General features: G+C 48.1%; 1 protein-coding gene across 1 annotated transcript in view; it reads left to right on the forward strand.

The window, feature by feature from the left end:
• Nucleotides 1-19,859, forward strand: part of LOC146808461 (transient receptor potential cation channel subfamily M member 2-like) — a 3,976,112-nt gene that overhangs the window by 623,861 nt on the left and 3,332,392 nt on the right. Inside the window, exon 11 of the mRNA XM_085623954.1 lies at nt 7,498-7,812. Coding sequence (XP_085480080.1) covers nt 7,498-7,812 — 315 coding nt within the window. The remainder of the gene's footprint in view (nt 1-7,497; nt 7,813-19,859) is intronic.

Here is a 19,859-nt window from a genome sequence, read left to right on the forward strand (position 1 = left end):
AATTATTTGCAGGCAATACGGGATAGGCTCCCGTTAATTAATTAAATCATAAGCGGGGTGGGCACCCTTGTAATTAGCATAAAGCGGGGTGGGCTCCCGCTAGAAGGTACCGATATGGGGTGGGCTCCTGCTCGTTTTTTAGCACAAATTAGTGGCAATAATGCGGGGTGGGCTCCCGCAAGATCTCAGCAATGCGGGGGAATCCCTAGGCCGGGATTCCCTCAAAATCGATCGCAGCTCAGCGCTGCAGGCCCAAAAACTGAAGCGCTCCTCAGGACAGAAATAAAGCTATCTTCCAAATAAGCAAGGCGCTTCTCCAAATAAAAGCAAAAGCGCCAGAGTTCAAAGGTCAGGGATGAAGAGGCAAAGCTGGGCTAAGGCAGACCAGCAAACAAGGCCCTCCAGCAGGGAGGCAGTCCCTCGTGGCGGTTCCTCTTGGAGCCCAGCAACAGCAGGCCCTCCCAATCAGGAACAGCACAAGCACAACAACTTTCATGGGGTCACAGCCCCTTCATTTATAGGGCATTTTCCTTTGTCTGTAGAGTACAGGGCTTGGGGTAACCAGTTCCAACTGGTTCTGGAGCACTCTGTTTACAAGGCTCCTCTTTCCTATTGTTAGGTGGGGGCTCGTCATCTGACACACCACAGGGGGGCAGAGCAAGCATTCACTAGGGCAGGCACCATCCTATTCAGAGTCAGGGGATTACCCCTCCCACTACTCTTAGCCCAGGTGTCCCATTCAGCCTAGCGCTGATTCACCCTGCCCCTCCTGGAGCCAACCACACCTCTCAGCCCCTGTCACTCACAAGCCAGACATGCAATTCACATTAGGCAGGCAGACACATAGCACACAGAAATGCCAACTTCTAAAAGTGGCATTTCTAAGATAAATACAATAAATCTGTGCAAACCACTGTGCAGCATTTATTCACACAATTTCATACATACCAGACTTGACCACACTGATCCTCTCATAACAGGAATTACCACTGACTCACACTGATCAGGGAATCCCCAATGCATTCCTACGGGAGGGCAGGCCAACCTTACAAATGTAACACAGAGAGCGCATGCACTTTACACTGGACCACAGTCCTAAAGTGCCCAGAGGCCTCAAAGCACAAATACCATGTCAGGGAAAAGGCAAAAAGTTTAGGGGTGAACCTGCCAAAAAGGGCCAAGTCCAACAGTGCTTTTTGGTGCTATACTTACCTTAAACCTTTAAAATCTCATATCTTCAGTTCCAATGATTGGGGTTTTGTTGTTTTGGTGTCATTGTTTCAATATGTACTCTATTTTTCTAAATTGGTATGGGATTTCTTTAGTCTGTATTTTCTCTCTATTGCTGTTTGAGTGCTGTATCAATACTTTACACATTGTCTCTAAGTTAGGCATGGCTGCTCCTCTGCCGAGCTACCAGAAGGTTAAGCACAGGTTAATTTAGTGACTTTTGTGGAGCACCCTGACAAGGATTGTGGCTGTTGATTGTACAGGGTTAACCCCCGTTCAACCAACAACCCAATGTCTCACGTAAGGTCATCAAGTTTTCCCCTATTCAGATGACTTGCTAGTCAAGGGACATACTTTCAGAATCTACCAGGGACTGTCTATAGCCTTAGGGCATATGTGAAATGTGAAACAGAAACAAATCTTCTCTGTATCTTTCCAGATTAAACAGTTTCAAGGTGTGGTTCTGCATAGAAAGGTTAACAAATCATTCCCATTTGAGAAGAGAGTAGCACGCCTCACAGCATTGGCAATACAGCTGCAAAAACAAGAAAAACAACCACTGTGCAAATTGTCAAGAGCTTTATGGGTATGTTCCTTTATGGGCATGTTCTTATCCTGCATCACTTTGATCCTACATTGGCTCTTTTGCATAAGGCCATTACTGGAAGCCTTGGGCAAACAGCAACAACCTATTGCTAGTAACCTGTCAGATGAAACAGACTCTAGCCTTGTGACTTTTCTCCATGAAAAGGCAATTTTGTTATGTCAAAAGATACCTCGCTAGAGGGTTGGGACTTTGCCTCGGACCTGTAACTGCAAGAGTTAAAGGTCAACAGCAGATGGACAATGGAAGAACCTCGACTGCATCTCAATGTCCTCGAACAGATAGTGATCATTTTAGGACTGCTCTCTTTCCTTTAATGCTTACACAGTTTTTCAGTGTTTTGATATGTTCACACAACACAAGACGGTACCAAAGGGTATGATGGACGGGGCGCTTGAGCAAATAAAACACTCACCCCCAGTCAACTGATCTGGGTTTAATCCATCATCATTCTTTAGCTCACTCGACCACCCCAGTTCAGACATGGCCATATGCAAATCAGTCTGACCCTGTGCCTCATGGGAACAGTCCAGCCCAAACTGCCAAGCCATGTCTTCCCTGGACCGGAAACAAGCATTCTGGGACCGGTTTCGGGTTCATAACCCTCATCAGCCAGGCTATCTTGAATCCGATGGCAAAGAGAGCAATGGATCCAAGTCTGGGCATACCGTGCCAACTTAGGGTGAACAAAGCGATACCAAAGGGGATGATGGACGGGGCGCTTGAGCAAATCAAACACTCACCCCCAGTCAACTGTACTGGGGTGAATGTATGACATTGTTCTGCATTCTGTCCATCAACTCTTGTTTTTGCATTTGTCACCCCGAGTTGGACGGGTATGCCCAGACGTGGGTCCCGTGCTCTCCATGCCACTGGAATCAACCTATCCTGGCTGAAGAGGGGTGAAACACCGAAATCGGTCCTAGGATGCTTGTTTCCAGTCCAGGGAGGACCTGGCTTGGCAGTTTGGGCTGGACTGTTCCCATGAGGCACAGGGTCAAGACTGATTTGCATATGCCTGGGTTCAAACTGGAACGGCATGGTGAGCAAAAAAACGATGGATTTAGGCCCAGATCTCTGTACTGGGGTGAATGTATGACATTGTTCTGCATTCTGTCCATCAACTGTTGTTTTTACATTTGTCACCCCGAGTTGGAAGGGTATGCCAAGACGTGGGTCCCGTGCTCTCCATGCCACTGGAATCAACCAATCCTGGCTGAAGAGGGGTGAAACCCCGAAACCGGTCCTAGGATGCTTGTTTCCAGTCCAGAGAGGACCTGGCTTTGCAGTTCGGGCTGGACTGTTCCCATGAGGCACAGGGTCAAGACTGATTTGCATATGGCTGGGTTCAAACTGGAATGGCATGGTGAGCAAAAAAACGATGGATATAGGCCCAGATCTCTGTACTGGGGGTAATGTATGACATTATTCTGCATTCTGTCCATCAACTGTTGTTTTTGCATTTGTCACCCCGAGTTGGAAGTGTATGTATGACCAGACGTGGGTCCCATGCTCTCCATGCCACTGGAATCAAGCTATCCTGGCTGAAGGGGGGTGAAACCCCGAAACTGGTCCTAGGATGCTTGTTTCCACTCCAGGGAAGACCTGGCGTGGCAGTTTGGGCTGGACTGTTCCCATGAGGCACAGGGTCAAGACTGATTTGCATATGGCTGAGTTCAAACTGGAACAGCATGGTGAGCAAAAAAATGATGGATTTAGGCCCAGATCTCTGTACTGGGGTGAATGTATGATATTGTTCTGCATTCTGTCCATCAACTGTTGTTTTTGCATTTGTCACACAACACAAGAGGCATGTACTATATTAACTGACATTATCCCGAATATTGTCCAAGGAGGCTCGGAAGGCATGGAGTTTGAGAGTTTCTGCAGGTCAACAAGGGAAGGTTGACCTGCCAGAAACGAACTGAAACCCTACTAGAAAATGTATTTAATTTTTGTGGAAACAGCAAAACTGGATCTATTTGCCACCAACGGAACTTCCAGTATTTTGCCAAAAGTCACTCCCTGCCAGGGTCATGGGTGAATGCGTTTTGATAAATTGGTCAAGGACCTATGTTTGCGCATTTCCTCCAACTCCTCTGATTCCTTAAGTGTTATTGAAAATGAGGATGAAACCGTACCTTCTCATCATAATAACTCCACGGTGGCCCATTCTGTACTGGTTCACAGGGTCACTTCTCCTTTCAGTTGGAGTCAATCCATCACCTGTCTCTTGACTACTACTAGACATTCCAGAAGACTGCAAAGAAATCCTATCCAAAGCCACAATCTTATTTACAAATAAAAAACACACAGCAAAATAGAAATATTTTTGCATCTAGTGTACTGAGCATGATTGTACCTTATATCTTCCTCATCAGATATTACTATATCTTCTGCACTTAGCAAGGTCAGTACTGGTTTACCTTAAAATCAGAGTATATCTGGCTGCCAATTTGTTTCAAAAGAACATGGAACCAACCGTCCATTTAATTTAATGGACTAGTGAACAGTTTCCTAAGGTTCTCTTAGAGTGTCTATATGCACAGCCCTCTTTTCTAGCGTGTCCATTGTGGATATATGCAGGATAGTAATGTGGAAAAAGAGGCATACTTTTATGCTATATTCCCACCCGGGAACAAAGAGCTGATAAAGGTACAGTAATATATTCCTAAAATATAATCAGTAAATCAAGAAGCTACTGTTACTGTAGGAAAAGAAAAAAGGCTAGGTTGGAAAATCCCAGGGGATCATTATGATTATTTCCTAGTGCCCTCCCACATCCAAATGGATGTCATGCTTCATCATAGGGCGTGCTTCTCATTGGGCTGGGGCTGCAAAGCCTTACGGGCCCCACCACGAGAAAGCTCTTTATGTGAGGTCTTTTTAGTATTTAGCCATAAGGATGCAGGTATGTATGAGGATGTGAAATGTGTTGAGTGGAGTGGGTGCAAATAAAATAATTAAAACTGTTTGAGGGATACCAAACCGGTTTTCATAAGATGGTTCTCTTGGCAGAGTTAAAAGCAATTAAAAGGTGTCTCTCATGAGGGCTCAATGGACCAAACTAGTCTTAACCTGTATGTGCAGTCAGACCGACATGTTACAAGCCTTTCGGTCCCACTGAATCCTTGGCGGTCCTTCAGGACCTAGAAGATGCCTACTCTACACCTAGAGAGGTTTTGTGTAGTACCAGCTACTCTCCTACAGGATAATACCTTATAGTATGATTGTCCAACCTAGAGAAAACATTATAAAAACAGTGTTTTAAACATTTGTAAATCAGTGCTTCTTAGTGTAGCACTCTGACTGCTCAAGTTTCCTCATGGTAGACATACTCATGCTTTAAAAATGGAGCTAAACGTTGCCTTAACCCCTTCCATGCTCATGACGGAACGGTTCCGTCATGAGCCACGGTTGAGCTGTGCTCATGACGGAACCGTTCCGTCATGGCCCCGCCCGCGCTCGAACCCTTCAGCACCGCGGCGGAATTCGCCCAGCGCTGAAGGGGTTAAAGTGGAAAGTGTTCATACATACAGCAGGCCACGCAAGTGGACACACGTATAAAAAATAAACAACATAATTTTGAAACGTACAACAAATGACATAGACAAGTATAGGGTAGGGAAGTCTCCATATGTGATAGTAGGGATCTTACCCTTTTAAAATAAATCTGTTAGGCCCCTAGGCCAAAAGCAGAAGGTAGCGCGTTGCTGCTAAAAAACTGTCAAATACAGTAAAGAAGTATCAGCATGGAAGAGTAAGAAGTCCTTCTGAGGTACAGAGAAACGTTACCTTCTGAAAGTACTAAGTGGAAGCTTTACTCACAGGGTCCTGTGCAGAGAGCGTGAGAGGCCTACCCCACCTCTACTCTCCTGGAACAGGAATGAAAGAAAATTAGCAGGCGGCATTTAAGGCTAAACCATTCCTCCTTAATCATTGGCCTGACAGAGTCTGTCATGTAGTAAATGGGCGGCTCTGCCTGGAACCAGTTGACTGCTCCGAGTCCCCTTGTGTGACGTGAACCCGGTTCACGAATGTGCGAAGATGTTAGTTTTGTTTATAGGTCTGCAAGTATCAATATGGCTGCCATGTTGAATAGATAGTGTGCCACTATGGAGAGTGATCTGAGTTCTTGTCTGGACCGGGGCCTTATACATTAAGGCTCAAGTATGGACACAAATGTTAAAGGCGTCGTTAGGATTGGCTCCTCAATACAGTTGTGGCCTGCTGTGTGCATACGAACCACCACCACTGCTCCCGACATCGCCTTCTTCACAGAAACCTGGACCAACCCCTGCTCCGGACCGGCGTTGCCATCACCATCAAGTCTGCCGCCAACACACACCACCTCCTCCTCAAAGCTACTAAGAAAATGGCCATCTTGGACAGAATCAATGAAAATGCACACAACAACAAAGATCTCTTTACCATCATCAAGGAGTTCACCAGGCCCAACAGTGAGACCTCAGACCTCTTCCACCACGAGATCAAGATGATCAACAACAGCTTTGACACCCTAGATCTGGCTGCCACACCTGCCACCATCAGAGACAACCAAGCTGCCCCTTAACAGACCATGCTCTGCTGGACTCCCTCAGGACAGAGGACATGCTCAAGACCATGAAGAGCATCCACTCATGGGCCCCAACAGACCCATGCCGCTACCACATCTACAACAGAGCATCCGCCGCCATCACCCCCCCAGCTCTGCCGCACCATCAACTGCTCCATAAAAACCACCATGTTCACCTCTGAACCTCTGCTGCTGATTTTGTAGCTTTAAAAGTCTCAGAAATGCAATTTTTTAAGCAACCTTCCTGTCTGTGTAAAGAATGCATTGTAATTGTATTGAGTTGAGGAGCAGTCACTGTGCTTGCATCCCTCTGATACGGAGAGGAAAGAGAGAGGAAGAGAGAGAGAGATTGCTGTATTTTGCATAATGGACAATGTTGTGTCTCTCTAGCCATCTACTAGTGTTCTTAAGATATTTTATCTTTGTGTAGAGGACTCGCCATAGTTTTACCCATACTTGCTTCATGAGTGGCTGCACAAGCCTTCTGGTCAGATAGCAAACCTTGAACATCACATTTTTTCCTTTATTAAGCCTAGATGAACTGCTGGCTCTTGAGGTGTTAGATTTGTGGCTGATGTTGTAGTATCCATTCTCATATCCTGCATCTGTGTGCATTTTGGTCTCTGCTTGCTTTCGGAGACCAATAGATGTTTACTGATAGCCTCTCCGGGCTTTGCAAGTCTTGGATCATTAACCACAAACACCTCATTTCGAATCAGGATCCCTAGATTTGTCTACATTTTTGCACAGGAGAACAGCCTTTAAATAGCAGAGCGTGTGTGCCATTTAATCTAGAAGTAGTGAACGCACAACTTTTCTGTGGGCACTGACTGTCCTGCAATAATTGTCACAGAACATTCTCTATCTATTGATGTTGTTTTTGTCTAGTATAATGTCAACTTCCCAATTGAATTGTCTCTCAGTTACCACCTAAACACCTTTCCCTCATTTAGCCCTAGCTGGTTCCATTTATAGGCTGTTCTGTGTACAGCATTTCACATAGCTCTCTAAATCAACCAATATATGAATAAATGCAGACACAAGTGCTACCCTGATGAATAATGGATTATCTGTTTAATTTTTACAGCCTGAAGACTTGTACCCAGTTCTAACGATTGCTCTGATGGAAGATAAGCCAAATTTCGTGCAGCTTTTCTTGGATCAAGGTGTCAGCCTGCAGAAGTATGTGACAAGGGAAACTCTGACCCACCTGTATAATACCATAGAACCAACCTTCCTCTTCCATCAGAAACTGGAGAAAATCAAGAAGGACCAAAGTGAGAATCAGCAAGGTGTCAATCTCCACCACGTTGAAGAAGCTCTGAAAAGCTTGCTAGGCAAACTCCCAGCACCCCTTTACTTCACAACAGAACCACAGACCGCTGTGGACATCACATCCCAGGTACATCACCAGTTCTGCTGATACGGTATTAATCATGACATCAAATATTAACCCATAAATGCTTTTTGCAATTGATGCTGGAGCATGCTAACTACTCCGTAATATTGGTATTGTGCTTTTTGAGAAACCTCCAGGTCACAGATAGCAGGTCTTCACAACATCTCCTCTTTTGTTGAATAAATATTAAGCAAGAGTTCGAATTGGGTCATCAGAAAAAGCCCTAAATTTCTTCCATAGATTGTGACTGACTTCTACATGAATCAATCCATTATGCTTCAGTATTGTTTTCAGTAAATTGATTTGTGGTTTTAGGTTAAAGGAGTGTTAAACTTGGGAAGATAGATCATAGCCTTATTGTGAGCTGTGTCGCAGTCCAACGTCCTCAGGGTCGCACGATGCTGTAAGGGGTCCACCTCTCGATAGCCCCTTGGTCTGGTATGTATATGACAGACACAAAGGGGTGATCAGGCGAGGGAAGGAAAGGAAGGGGACTGCGGGGAGGGAGATCTGGAAGAAAAAGCACAAGGCAATATGGTTAGGACAACCCCTAGACGCCCGTACTCAATGTTTCCCCTACTGTCCCCTGCTGTACCTGTAAAGGAAAGAAGGCACTCCTGACTGGGAGACCTGGAGAGACGAGGAACAGCAGTTCGTGACCTATAGAAAGGACATGGTTTAGCCACAAGATACCCCTACTTGCTCTTCCCCTCCTTCTCCTTTATCCCCTGAACAAAACGGACATACCACAAATCCTGAACCTCGGGTAGAACAGGGGGAGGGGAAGGACGTATGTCAGAAGTCCTCTCCGCCCCTGTTGGAACACAAATAAACAATTGAGGTGCAGCGAAGCGTAAGCCCTGATGCCATCAGCTCCGTCACCGGTATCTGTACAATCTCAGAGCGCTACTCCCATACTCCAGGGATAGCGTGAACTAAGGATCCTCTTTCAGGAGGAAAATCGGAAAGGCTCCAATCCTTGGAGCGGCTGGTATACAATTACCATCAACACAGTGCAATGTCTCGCCGCTCGGGCGATCCCGCAATACCATAGAAAGGCGTCCAACGGAACCGCAGCGGTTCTATTTCACCCTCGGAATTTTGCACGGACCACACACACACTAGTGCGCAAAACAGGCAGCTGGAAGTCAAGGCTGGTGCGAAGCACCCCTACCAGAACGCCACTTATCGTCCGCACTCGATCTCGTCCGCACTCGAACCTGGTAATCCAAAATAACCGGCACCCGCTTGATGCCGGAAGTTCCTTTTCATCGTCTTCGCGCCGTGCGCGATGACGTCGGAGCGTCATCTCGCAAGGCGCGCTGGGATATGTAGTTCCTTACGCCCGTCTCCTACGGGCTTGCCGCCCTCGGACTGTCAGTGCTCTACGGTGCGCTATAACAAGCTGTGCTTGCTCCCACCAAAAGAAAATAATGTGACTTCCAGAAGGTAATCAGATCTGTGAGGCGCGCTTTGTTCACCCTTGGTTTCTAGCTCAAGCATTAGGGGTTTCCACAGAAAGATTTGAGTGGGCATAGGCCAAAACAAACAAAAACAACAACTTTCAGGGCCTCAGGCTTCACCTTTCCTGGTGGTCTTCCAGCTTAGCATTATGTGGGAGGTGAAGTAAAGCCGTTCCAATACTTCCATCAAAATGGGTCGATCTGCATGACTAGTGGGGGGCTAAGTGGATTCAGAAATTCTAAATTAGTAACGGCTCTCACTTCATCTTGTGTAATACCAGATTTATTCAATAAACATAATTACCAGTACAGCAGTGATAAAAACCAGTACTAAACAGAAATGTATGCAGGTGCACTTCACATAAATTGTCTAAATGAACAATAAACAAACCAGAATAGAAAGACATAATGAAATAGTCAAATCATTTAGAATAAGTAACAAAATGATATGCACAAGAAAACAATGTGTGCTCTGAGAGACCTTAAAATATGTGCATGTCGAGATTGTCTGATAAGCTAAAACTGCAAATGTGCCAAGAGTTTTAAAGCAAGCCTGCTCCAAATGAAAATATTCCGATGAGCTAAGACGATAAAAGCAAAGTGTTTTTAAAATAAACTCAGGCAGAAAAAGAGCAAATGTGCAAAGTGATCACGATCGACAAATATGAACGAATGCACGAAAATAAATGTCCGAGCAAAAATTTGTCTGAATGAAAAGAAGGGTTTCTGACAGTAAATTTGCATTTATACTGCTTTGGACATGATATACAGAACAAAATGTGACAATTTGATCTGAAAGAAACACATAGTGATAGATTCCTTACCATAGAATATCCCCAGGTGTCAGACTGGATCGTCAACAGTACCCTTGCACGTCAGTAGGTGGCGTCGTGTGGCTCCGCATCCGTCGTCGGCGTAGTGATCGCCGGGATGATGTTGCTGCCAGTACTTTGGTGCCGCCCACGCGCGCTAACGTCAGTTATTTCTTTATCCGCGCCAGCAAGCGCAGATCCGGGACTGAGTTTTTTTAGGCTTTTTGTCTCCCTTTTTTCTTGAGTCATCGACTCCTGGTGCCTTAGGGATGCCTGGGTTTAAGAACTGTGGGGACTGTCACTGCATGATGTCGGTGACGTGCTCACACTGAGTGTGTCTCTACTGCCTGGGGGGAGATCACATCTCCATGTCGTGCCCCGACTGCCGGGCCATGGCACCGAAAACTTTGCGGGAGCGGTCCTGAAAGTTGCTGGAGGTCCGGCAGTCGGCTCCGTGCCATTCAAGGTCCCGGTCCCATGGGAGGTCAAGGGACCGGTCGCGGAGTCGTCACCATCGTTCTTCTGGATCTAAGTCTTCACACTCGGGGTCAGGTAAGTTGAAGCATTCCAAAAAGAAGTCGAAGAAGCATCGTCGCTCTTCAACTTCCTGTCACGCGACGCGGCTGAGGGTGTGGGCAGTGCCAACCCTGCGGCTCTGGGGAGCCTGTGACGTCGCCGCCGGCCTACCCACACTTCCCGGATCCGGCGGCGATGCCTGGCCAGGTGCAAGAGATTCTTGCTGCCATGGCCCGACTCTTTGGGCCGCCTAGCCCCGCCGGTGCGCCTCTGGGCCCCGTGGGCCCGACTGGGGGTCCTGTTGTTCCATTGCCGCGAGCTCCGGCCCCGACGTCGCTGACTGTCCAGCCCCGGCACCGCAGGCCCCCTTGGGATCCAGGATCGGACCCCGGACGACGCCGGTTGATCTTGTCACGCCTCCACCGACGTCGACCCCACCGGCACAGCTTCCGACGTCGCCCGCTCCTCGGGACGACGTCGTCCCCGGCTTCAGCCCTCAACCGGACACGGAGCCCAATCAACGCCAATTCTGACGGGACCATTTATTCCCTATGTCCGTCCTCCATACTTTCAGCCTGTTCCACAGACTTCGCAGGAAGTGGAGGACTGGGAGGAGTCTGGGGACCCTCTGGCACATGACTGTGCTTATGACCCGGACTGGGCAGAGGATTTGGGGGAAGCCAGTGGTCTTGACACTTCGCCTGACCTTGGCATGTACTTACGAAGTGGTGTTGCGTAGGGCGGCCAAGGCCCTTCACCTCGAGCTCCCTACGGTGACCGTCAGGACTAACCTCCTGACAGAAGTGCTCCAACCGGCGGCAACCTCTTCAGAGCCCTTGCTGCCCTTTAATGATGCACTATCTGATGTTCTTTTGGGCACCTGGTACAGGCACAACACAGGTTCAGGGGGCCAGCGTGCGGGTCAGTCCACCTCCACCCCTGCGGCATCCACTGCAAAACCTTCCTAGTCCGTCCTTTCAGGTCCATCAAAAGCCAGTGGGCGGACGGATTTGCCATCATCTCCCCCACTGGTGCACCATCCCATCGGAACAATGGGTGCTGCAAATTGCCCGAAGGGGCAACTCCCTCCCCTTCGAGACTACCCCTCCAGCCATGCCACCTCAGTATCACCGCAAGTCGGGATATCACTTGGCCATTCTCCAGCAGGAAGTTGCGGCCCTCTTGGTCAAGGGGGCCATCGAGCGCGTTCCGACGCCCGAAGTAGGTCGTGGTTGTTATTCCCACTACTTCGTGGTTCCAAAGAAGGACAAGGGCCTGCGTCCTATCTTAGACCTTCGGAACGTCAATCGCTTCCTCCGGAAGGGGAAGTTCAAGATGCTCACTTTGGCTCAGGTCTTGTCTGCCTTAGACCCCCAAGACTGGATGGTAGCAATAGATTTGCAGGACGCCTACTTTCATATTGCCATCCTGCCAGACCGGCGTTACCTGCGGTTCAAGGTTGGCTACGAGCACTTTCAGTTCACAGTGTTCCCTTTTGGCCTTACCAGCGCCCCTCAAGTGACAGTGATGGCGGTGGTCACAGCTCATTTGCACAGATCAGGGGTTTCAGTCTTCCCCCATCTTGACAACTGGCTGTTTAAGGCGGGCTTGCCCCAGGCAATCGTCTCCCACCTCCAGCCTACGGCCGACCTCCTGCATTCGCTAGGGTTCTCCATCAACATGCCGAAGTCGCACCTGGTACCCTCTCAGACGCTCCTTTTCATCGGAGCAGTTCTGGACATGGCGCAGTTTCGGGTTTCTCATCCCGCGCAGCGAGTCTGGGACATTCGGGCTATGATTCCAATCTTTCAGCCCTTGTCCTTAGTTTCGGTCAGGATGACCCTGAGCCTGCATCCTGCTGATCTTCCATGCCAGATGGCATGTGCAGGCTCTGCAGTGGGACCTGAAGTTCCAGTGGACGCAGCATCAGGGGGACCTGTCCGGACATGTGCAGATCTCGGAGGGCACTGCACAGCAGTTGCAGTGGTGGCTCATGAACCAGCATTGGGTCAGCGGCAGATCCCTCTCCCTTCCCCAACCAGAGCACACAGTAGTGACGGATACATCCCTCCTAGGATGGGATGGCCACATGGGAGAGGCAGAGATTAAAGGCCTCTGGTCTCTGGCGTAGTCCAAGCTCCACATCAACCTTCTGGAGCTTCGGGCGATCCGTCTTGCACTGAAGGCATTCCTTCCCTCTGTCAAGGGGAGCGTAATGCATGTGTGCACGGACAACACCACCGCCATGTGGTATTGCAACAAGCAGGGCGGGGTGGGGTCGTGGACCCTATGTCAGGAGGCTCTGCATCTCTGGACATGGCTGGAACATCAGGGCATTTCCCTGGTGGTTCAACACCCAGGAGGTTCGGTGGACGCCAGGGCGGACGAGCATGATGGATCACGAATGGCATTTTCACTCGGATGTGGCGCAAGGTCTCTTTCAACAGTGGGGAGAGCCTTGGTTAGATCTACGCGCAATGTCATCAGTTTTGCGCATTGGAATTTCCAAGGCGGCACTCGCTCTGAGACGCTTTTCGTCGCGAGTGGAGTTGCGGTCTATTGTACTCCTTTCCGCCTATACCACTTGTACCCAGAGTGCTGAAGAAGATCAGGCACGACCGGGCCCAAGTTATTCTAGTGGCGCCAGACTGGGCTCGAAGAGTTTGGTGTCTCGAGCTACTCAGTATGAGATTGGATCACCCGATTCGTCTGCCTCTTCGGGAGGATCTTCTGTCGCAGCAACAGGGGACGATCCTGCACCCAAACCTGTCCAGTCTCCACCTCCTTGCGTGGAGATTGAGCGGCGGCAGTTGATTTCCTTTAACTTGCCTCCTGAAGTCTGTGATGTGATTCTCGCAGCCAGGCGGCCCTCCACTAAAGTCGTACATGCCTGCAGGTGGAACAAATTTGTGGCATGGTGCACAGTAAAGGCTGTGGCTCCCCTTTCTGCCCCTCCGTCCGTGGTCCTTTTGTTACTTCTTTCTTTGGCCCGGCAGGGCTCTACTCTGAGCACTATCAAAGGCTATCTTTCTGCCATTTCGGCGTTTCTCAGGCTACCTGATCAGCCCTCTCTTTTCAAGTCCCCTGTTGTAAATAGATTTCTCAAAGGCATTACTCACCTTTTCCCTCCTATTCCGTTTGTGATGCCACAGTGAGACTTGAATCTAATTTTGACCTATCTGATGTGCGCTCCTTTCGAGCCTCTTCACAACTGTCCTCTTCGTCTTTTGACTCTGAAGACTGCATTCCTGGTTGCCATCACCTCTGCTAGGTGAGTGAGTGAGCTCCAGGCTCTTTCTTGTAAACCTCCTTTTCTTTCCATTCACCCGGACAAGGTGGTGCTCAGGCCCCGGCCTTCCTTTTTGCCAAAAGTTGTCACGGCCTTTCATATTGGGCAGACTGTTACCTTGCCCACTTTTTTCCCTCCTCCACATCCTTCCAGAGAGGAAGAAAGGCTCCACTGTCTGGACCCAAAACGTGCGCCTTTGTTTTACCACCACCGCACACAACAGTTCCGGGTGGATGACCAACTCTTTGTTGGCTACGTTGGCACCAAGAAAGGTCCGGCGGTGCACAAGAGGACTATCTCCCGCTGGGTTGTCTTGTGCATCAAAGCCTGTTACTCTTTGGCTAAAAAAGGAGCCTCCGGTGGGGCTGCGTGCTCATTCCACTCGAGCAACGGCAGCCACTACTGCATTGGGACGGAGTGTCCCACTGCAAGACATCTGTCAGGCAGCCACGTGGGCATAGCTGCACACATTTACGAAACATTATTGCCTGGACAGCAAAGTCCGGAGAGACGGCTTTTTTGTCCGCACTGTTCTCCAGGACTTCCTGGTGTGATCTTGGTTCGCAGACCCACCACCGGGGTTGGTATTGCTGGGGTATCTATTCTAAGGTAAGGAATCTATCACTACGTGTTTCTTTCAGATGAACAAGTTACTTAACTTCGGTAACAATATATCTGTAAGAAACATTAGTAGTGATAGATTCCTTACCGCCCCACCCATCCTCCCCGTTCTGTAAACTGATTTCTAGGGTTAAGGTCATCCCTTTCAGGGCCCTAGTTTCAAGGCACCAGTGGTCAGTATCTTGCATGGCTCTGCATTCCTGGCGCGGAAAATCGTGTAGAGAACTGACGTCAGCGCGCGTGGGCGGTGTCTAAGTACTGGCTGTGACTTGATCCCGGCGATCATGACGCCGACGACGGACGCGTAGCCACACAACGCCACCTACCGACGCGCAGGGGTACTCCTGACGAAAAAAACAACTTTCCGGATCCAGTCTAATGCCTGGGGATATTCTAAGGTAAGGAATCCATCACTTCTAATGCTTCTTACAGATACATCGTTACCGAAGGTAAGTAACTTGTTCTTTAATACATAACATTCTGTCATTGAGATGTTGCACAAAGATAATAATAAGTTCTGCATCATAGGCTCTTCATTGATCGACATAAACGCATGAATAATTGCCGCCATTTTCACAGACACAGGAAGACCATATATATATTTTTTTAAATGTTGTTGAACTTTATTTGGACTTCTGAAAAAGTGGTACAGAGGATCCAATCATTCCACCAGGATCACAATCCAAATCCATGAATCCATTGTCGAGTAGAAAGTGTAATCACCTACCCAACCACTCCCCTCCACTTAATTATTTGTCACACTTCTCTGCATTTGCCCGAGTCCTGTACCATCAGCTATTAGGTGTGATAACAGAAAGCCCCAAAAATATTTTTAAACGTAACCTGCAAATATTTTAACACATCTGTTTGTCAATATATTTGCTCACAATGCTAAATCCTACTGAAATCCTACAGTAATAACCATTGTCACGCTGATATCGAACACACTGCTCAGATCTCAAAATTAAGATGTTCTTCCACAGTAACAAAAGATGGATTTGAGATAGGACCATGCACAATACATCAGTGACGTGTGCTTAATGATATTACTGAACATTAGTGTTCTGTCACAGAACAATAGGGACACAAGACTGCAGGTTGTAGTAACACTAGCTGTGGCGACTTTTAAACTTTTCTTTTCCTTAGCGCATTGTTTTATAATTTACTTGCACACTTCCCTACCTGTTCTCTTTGCCGCCTGCTCCCCAGTCCACCACGGGCTTGCCCGATTGATGTGGAGGGAGCAACAGTCTGCCATCTTTTCGGGAGGTGACAGGGGGAGGCGGAGCAATGACGTCAGCAGACAGCTGACTCGGAGGCCTTAACTATATGCCTCTCACTTCGCGCAGCAGACGCGAGACTGCAGGTTGTGGTAACGCTAGCTGTGGCGACTTTTAAACTTTTCTTTTCCTTAGTGCATTGTTTTTTAATTTACTTGCACACTTCCCTACCTGTTCTCTTTGCCGCTTGCTCCCCAGTCCACAATAGGCTTGCCCGATTGATGTGGAGGGAGCAGCGGTCTGCCATGTTCTCGGGAGGGGACAGGGGGAGGCGGAGCAATGACGTCAGCAGACAGCTGACTCGGAGACCTTAACTACATGCCTCCCACTTTGTGCAGCCGATGCGCGCAGCGGGCACGCCGGTGGTGTGCCAAGTGCGCACCAAAGGCAAGCCCATCTGCGCCCGTCCACGTCCGACCAGGGCCAGGGGCCACAACCCCTGCCCCTTTTTCTAAAACGATAAGGAAATATTCCCCCAGTCTCCTACATGATCTGCGAAAGCGGCCTGAAGCTGACTGCATTTCCTTCAAATTCGACCACCCTATTTTATCATGCCCTTGTTGTAATTTCACCTGCACTCCTTCACACAAGAAACCACAATCGCAGACTACTGCCACTCAGCTTTATCCCAATAAACAACTATAAGCTGGGGGTAAAACTAATAAAAACCAACCCAAAGAGTTTACATTTTTTAACCTAAATTGCAGATCCCTCGCTAAACATAAGGAGGATATTTTTTATCTTCTTTATAACTCACAACCTCAGCCAAATGCACGGAAACATGGCTACACAAAAGCTCCGACCCTGATATTGCAGCAGCCTTACCGCCAACCTACACAATTGTTAGGAAAGACCGAGGAGATAAAATCAGTGGCGGTATCGCGATTATCTTTAAAAAATATTATTTGTGTAAATGGGAGACACCACCTTGTGAAGATTGTGAAGCAGGCTTCTTTAGACTACTCCTTACTTCTCAGTTCACACTGACTGGCTTCCTGGTTTATCGCCCCCCCTGGCGCAGCAGGGCCATGGGCGGCAAGCTTTCCTGACATCATTGCCCCTTTTCTACTCAATGCAGCCAATTTTACCATTGTGGGCGACCTTAATATTCACTTTGACGATCCTACATGCAAGATTGGCTCCAGCTTGATTGCTGATCTAGAAGCCATGAATATACCACTCCATAATTTGGGTCCTACGCACAGGGGTGGCCACTTGCTTGACCCCATTTTCTCAAACTTATCCAATATTCATAGCCAAAAAGCTCTGCCTTTACTCTGGTCTGACTATTTTTTTGTAAATTTTAGGTTGGTGTTTGATTCACAGTCTAATAGTTCGGCCATCTCCGCACATAAAGTTAGGAGCAGACACTGGAAGAAACTAGATATTGACTCATTACTCATGGTGAGCAATACCCCTGATTTGTCTCCCATTCAAATCTGGGACACAGCTACCATCCACACTTGGATAACGGCATCTGTGAACACCTGCCTTTCCATTTCACTTAAAAAATTAAATAATCACCGTCCTCCTGCCCCATGGTTCACCGAAGAATTAAAAATTTAAAAAACAAAATGTAAGGCTTTAGAAAGATGTTGGAGGAAGGATTATGCCTTAGAATCCAAGCAGTGTTATAAAACTGCTAAGAGAGAATATAATGCCCTATGTAAAGCAGCGCGTGCGGAATATGTGAACAAAACTATCACATCAGCACAAAATAATGCAAAAGTCCTGTTTAAATTAGTTGGGGATCTCTCAGGAGCAACCTGTCAACCGGTACCCCCGGCACTTGATGAAGCACACTGTGAAATTGTGGTGAAGTTCTTCATTGAAAAAGTAGAAAAGATACATGCAGAACTTGAGTCGGCAACTACTACAATGGAACAGCACTTAATGAATCCATCCCCCACTTCTGATTGTAACAGCCCAGTTGGGTACTGGGACTCGGCGTCTACCATGAAAATAACAAATTGGCAACCCTTAGACCCTTTATCTTTCAGTTCCATTTTAAATAGTCTTAAATCAGGCTCCCCTAATGATCCACTTCCAGTCAATATTCTTCAAAAACGTAATTCCTCTTCATTAAGGATCATCATGGATCTACTTAATGCCTCACTGAATGAAGTCACCTTACCTGCAGAATGGAAACACGCAATGGTTCTTCCTCTTTTGAAGAAACCAAATGCGGATCCAGCTGAGCCTTCCAACTTCCGCCCAATTTCCCTACTCCCTGTTTTTTCTAAGATCATAGAAAAACACGTGAATCAACAGTTTACATGGTTTGTGGAACCCAATAACATCTTACAGGGGTCCTAATCAGGCTTTAGAGCCGGTTACTCCACAGTCTACTCTCTTAGGAGTTACCGAAACAATACGCCTGCTTCTGGATAAAGGGGAAACAGTGGCACTCATTCTGTTAGATCTGAGTGCCGCCTTTGACACGGTATCTCATCCTACCCTTCTAAAAGCACTACAGTCCCTGGGAATTGTTGGATCAGCTTTGGAGTGGATCAAAAACTTCCTCACTGTTGGAAAAACCCACTCCCACTCCGCAGGGTGGTGGTGGACTTCCCGAACACACTGTGGTAGCTTGGCTCGAGTGGTCAGGAAACAGGCACCGTGCTAAGCATACAATATACCCATACAATAACCATGCGTGCATCCGTTCCAAAAACGACTCTACACCGTAAAAATTATGAAAATATCTTTCTTTATCTTTTTCTCTTAGTTGCTGATTGGAAAAATAAATAAGTCAATCACAATATACAAATTTTAAATAGTGCAGGTCAAATAAATACTGTCTTAAGATTCAATAAATAGGGAAGATCATAAATATTAAGGACATAAATACAAGTGCAATTAATACAGGTAATTAAATATTCTGAGGCAATAAATACTGTAACCAATAAATATTGTGCACCAACAAGTCCTGTGGACCAATAAATATAGTGAAGCATTAAATAGGTTAACACAATAAATACAGTGCCCCCAATAAATAATTAAAAGCATACAGTGACACTCATATAATCAGATCACAGTTGAGATTACTATGAGCTAAATTGGCCCAGGCACAGCTTGTGGGGAGGTGGAAGGCTTGAGGGGGTCTACTCCCTGGCTTGGACAAGGCTGAGGCCTAAACTGAGGTAGATCAAGGGGGGAATACCAGTGCCCTGGCTTTCTCTCTCCACACAACCTCTCTAGGTTAGTCCCAATTCACCCCTGGCACAGTCAGGTTGGTTCCAGCACCTCCCTAGCCCCTTAGAGCAGTCTCTTAGGTCTCCACAGGGCCTTAGGCGCCCTCTACTCCACTTACTGCCCTTTTTCTGATGTTCCGACGCCGCTGGAGTCGTGTCGATGCCGTGCGGCGGTTCCGGTTCGATATCGGCGGCCTCGGCACTATGTCAGTTCTTGACGACGCCGGTAGGCGGTTCCGGTTCGATGTCGGCGGCCTCGGTTCGATCTCGACCTCCGATTCGATGGCGTCGGGCAGTCTTTACTCGATGTCGACTTCGGGCGGTTCCGGTCCGATGGCTACCTCGGCTTCGATGACGTCGGCCGGCCTGGCCTCGATGTCGACTTCCGGCGGCTCCGGAGTGCGATCCTCACTCCCGACCTCCGGTGCTCCTCTCCTCAGGTTCCGGGCGACTCCGGAGTGCGACCTCCACTCCCGACCTCCGGTACACTTCACCTCGGTCTCCGACGACTCCGGAGGGCAGACTTCACTCCTCCGATGACGCCGCTCACTCGACCTCGGTTGACTTCCTCCTCGACCTCTGGTATTCCTCACGACCTCCGTCGGCGCCCTCTCACGACCTCAGGCGGCTCCGGGTACGACGTCTGCTTCTCCAGTCAGCGCCGCTTCTCCACCTCGGGCTCCAGGTCTCAGGCTACTCGACGCCGGACTCCAGGGAAACCAGTTTCCAGGTCAGGATCTTGCTGTTTTCTGTTTCTAAGGCCTGTTCCTGCTGTCCAGGTCCTTAGGATGAGTTTTTCTGGCTTCTTCCCACACAGGGCTCCAGGCTGGGATCCGTCAGTAGGGACTAGTATCAAGGGTGGGTTTATGGACCCC

This window comes from Triturus cristatus, chromosome 8 (genome assembly GCF_964204655.1).
Source record: "Triturus cristatus chromosome 8, aTriCri1.1, whole genome shotgun sequence".
Classification (NCBI taxonomy): Eukaryota; Metazoa; Chordata; class Amphibia; order Caudata; family Salamandridae; genus Triturus; species Triturus cristatus.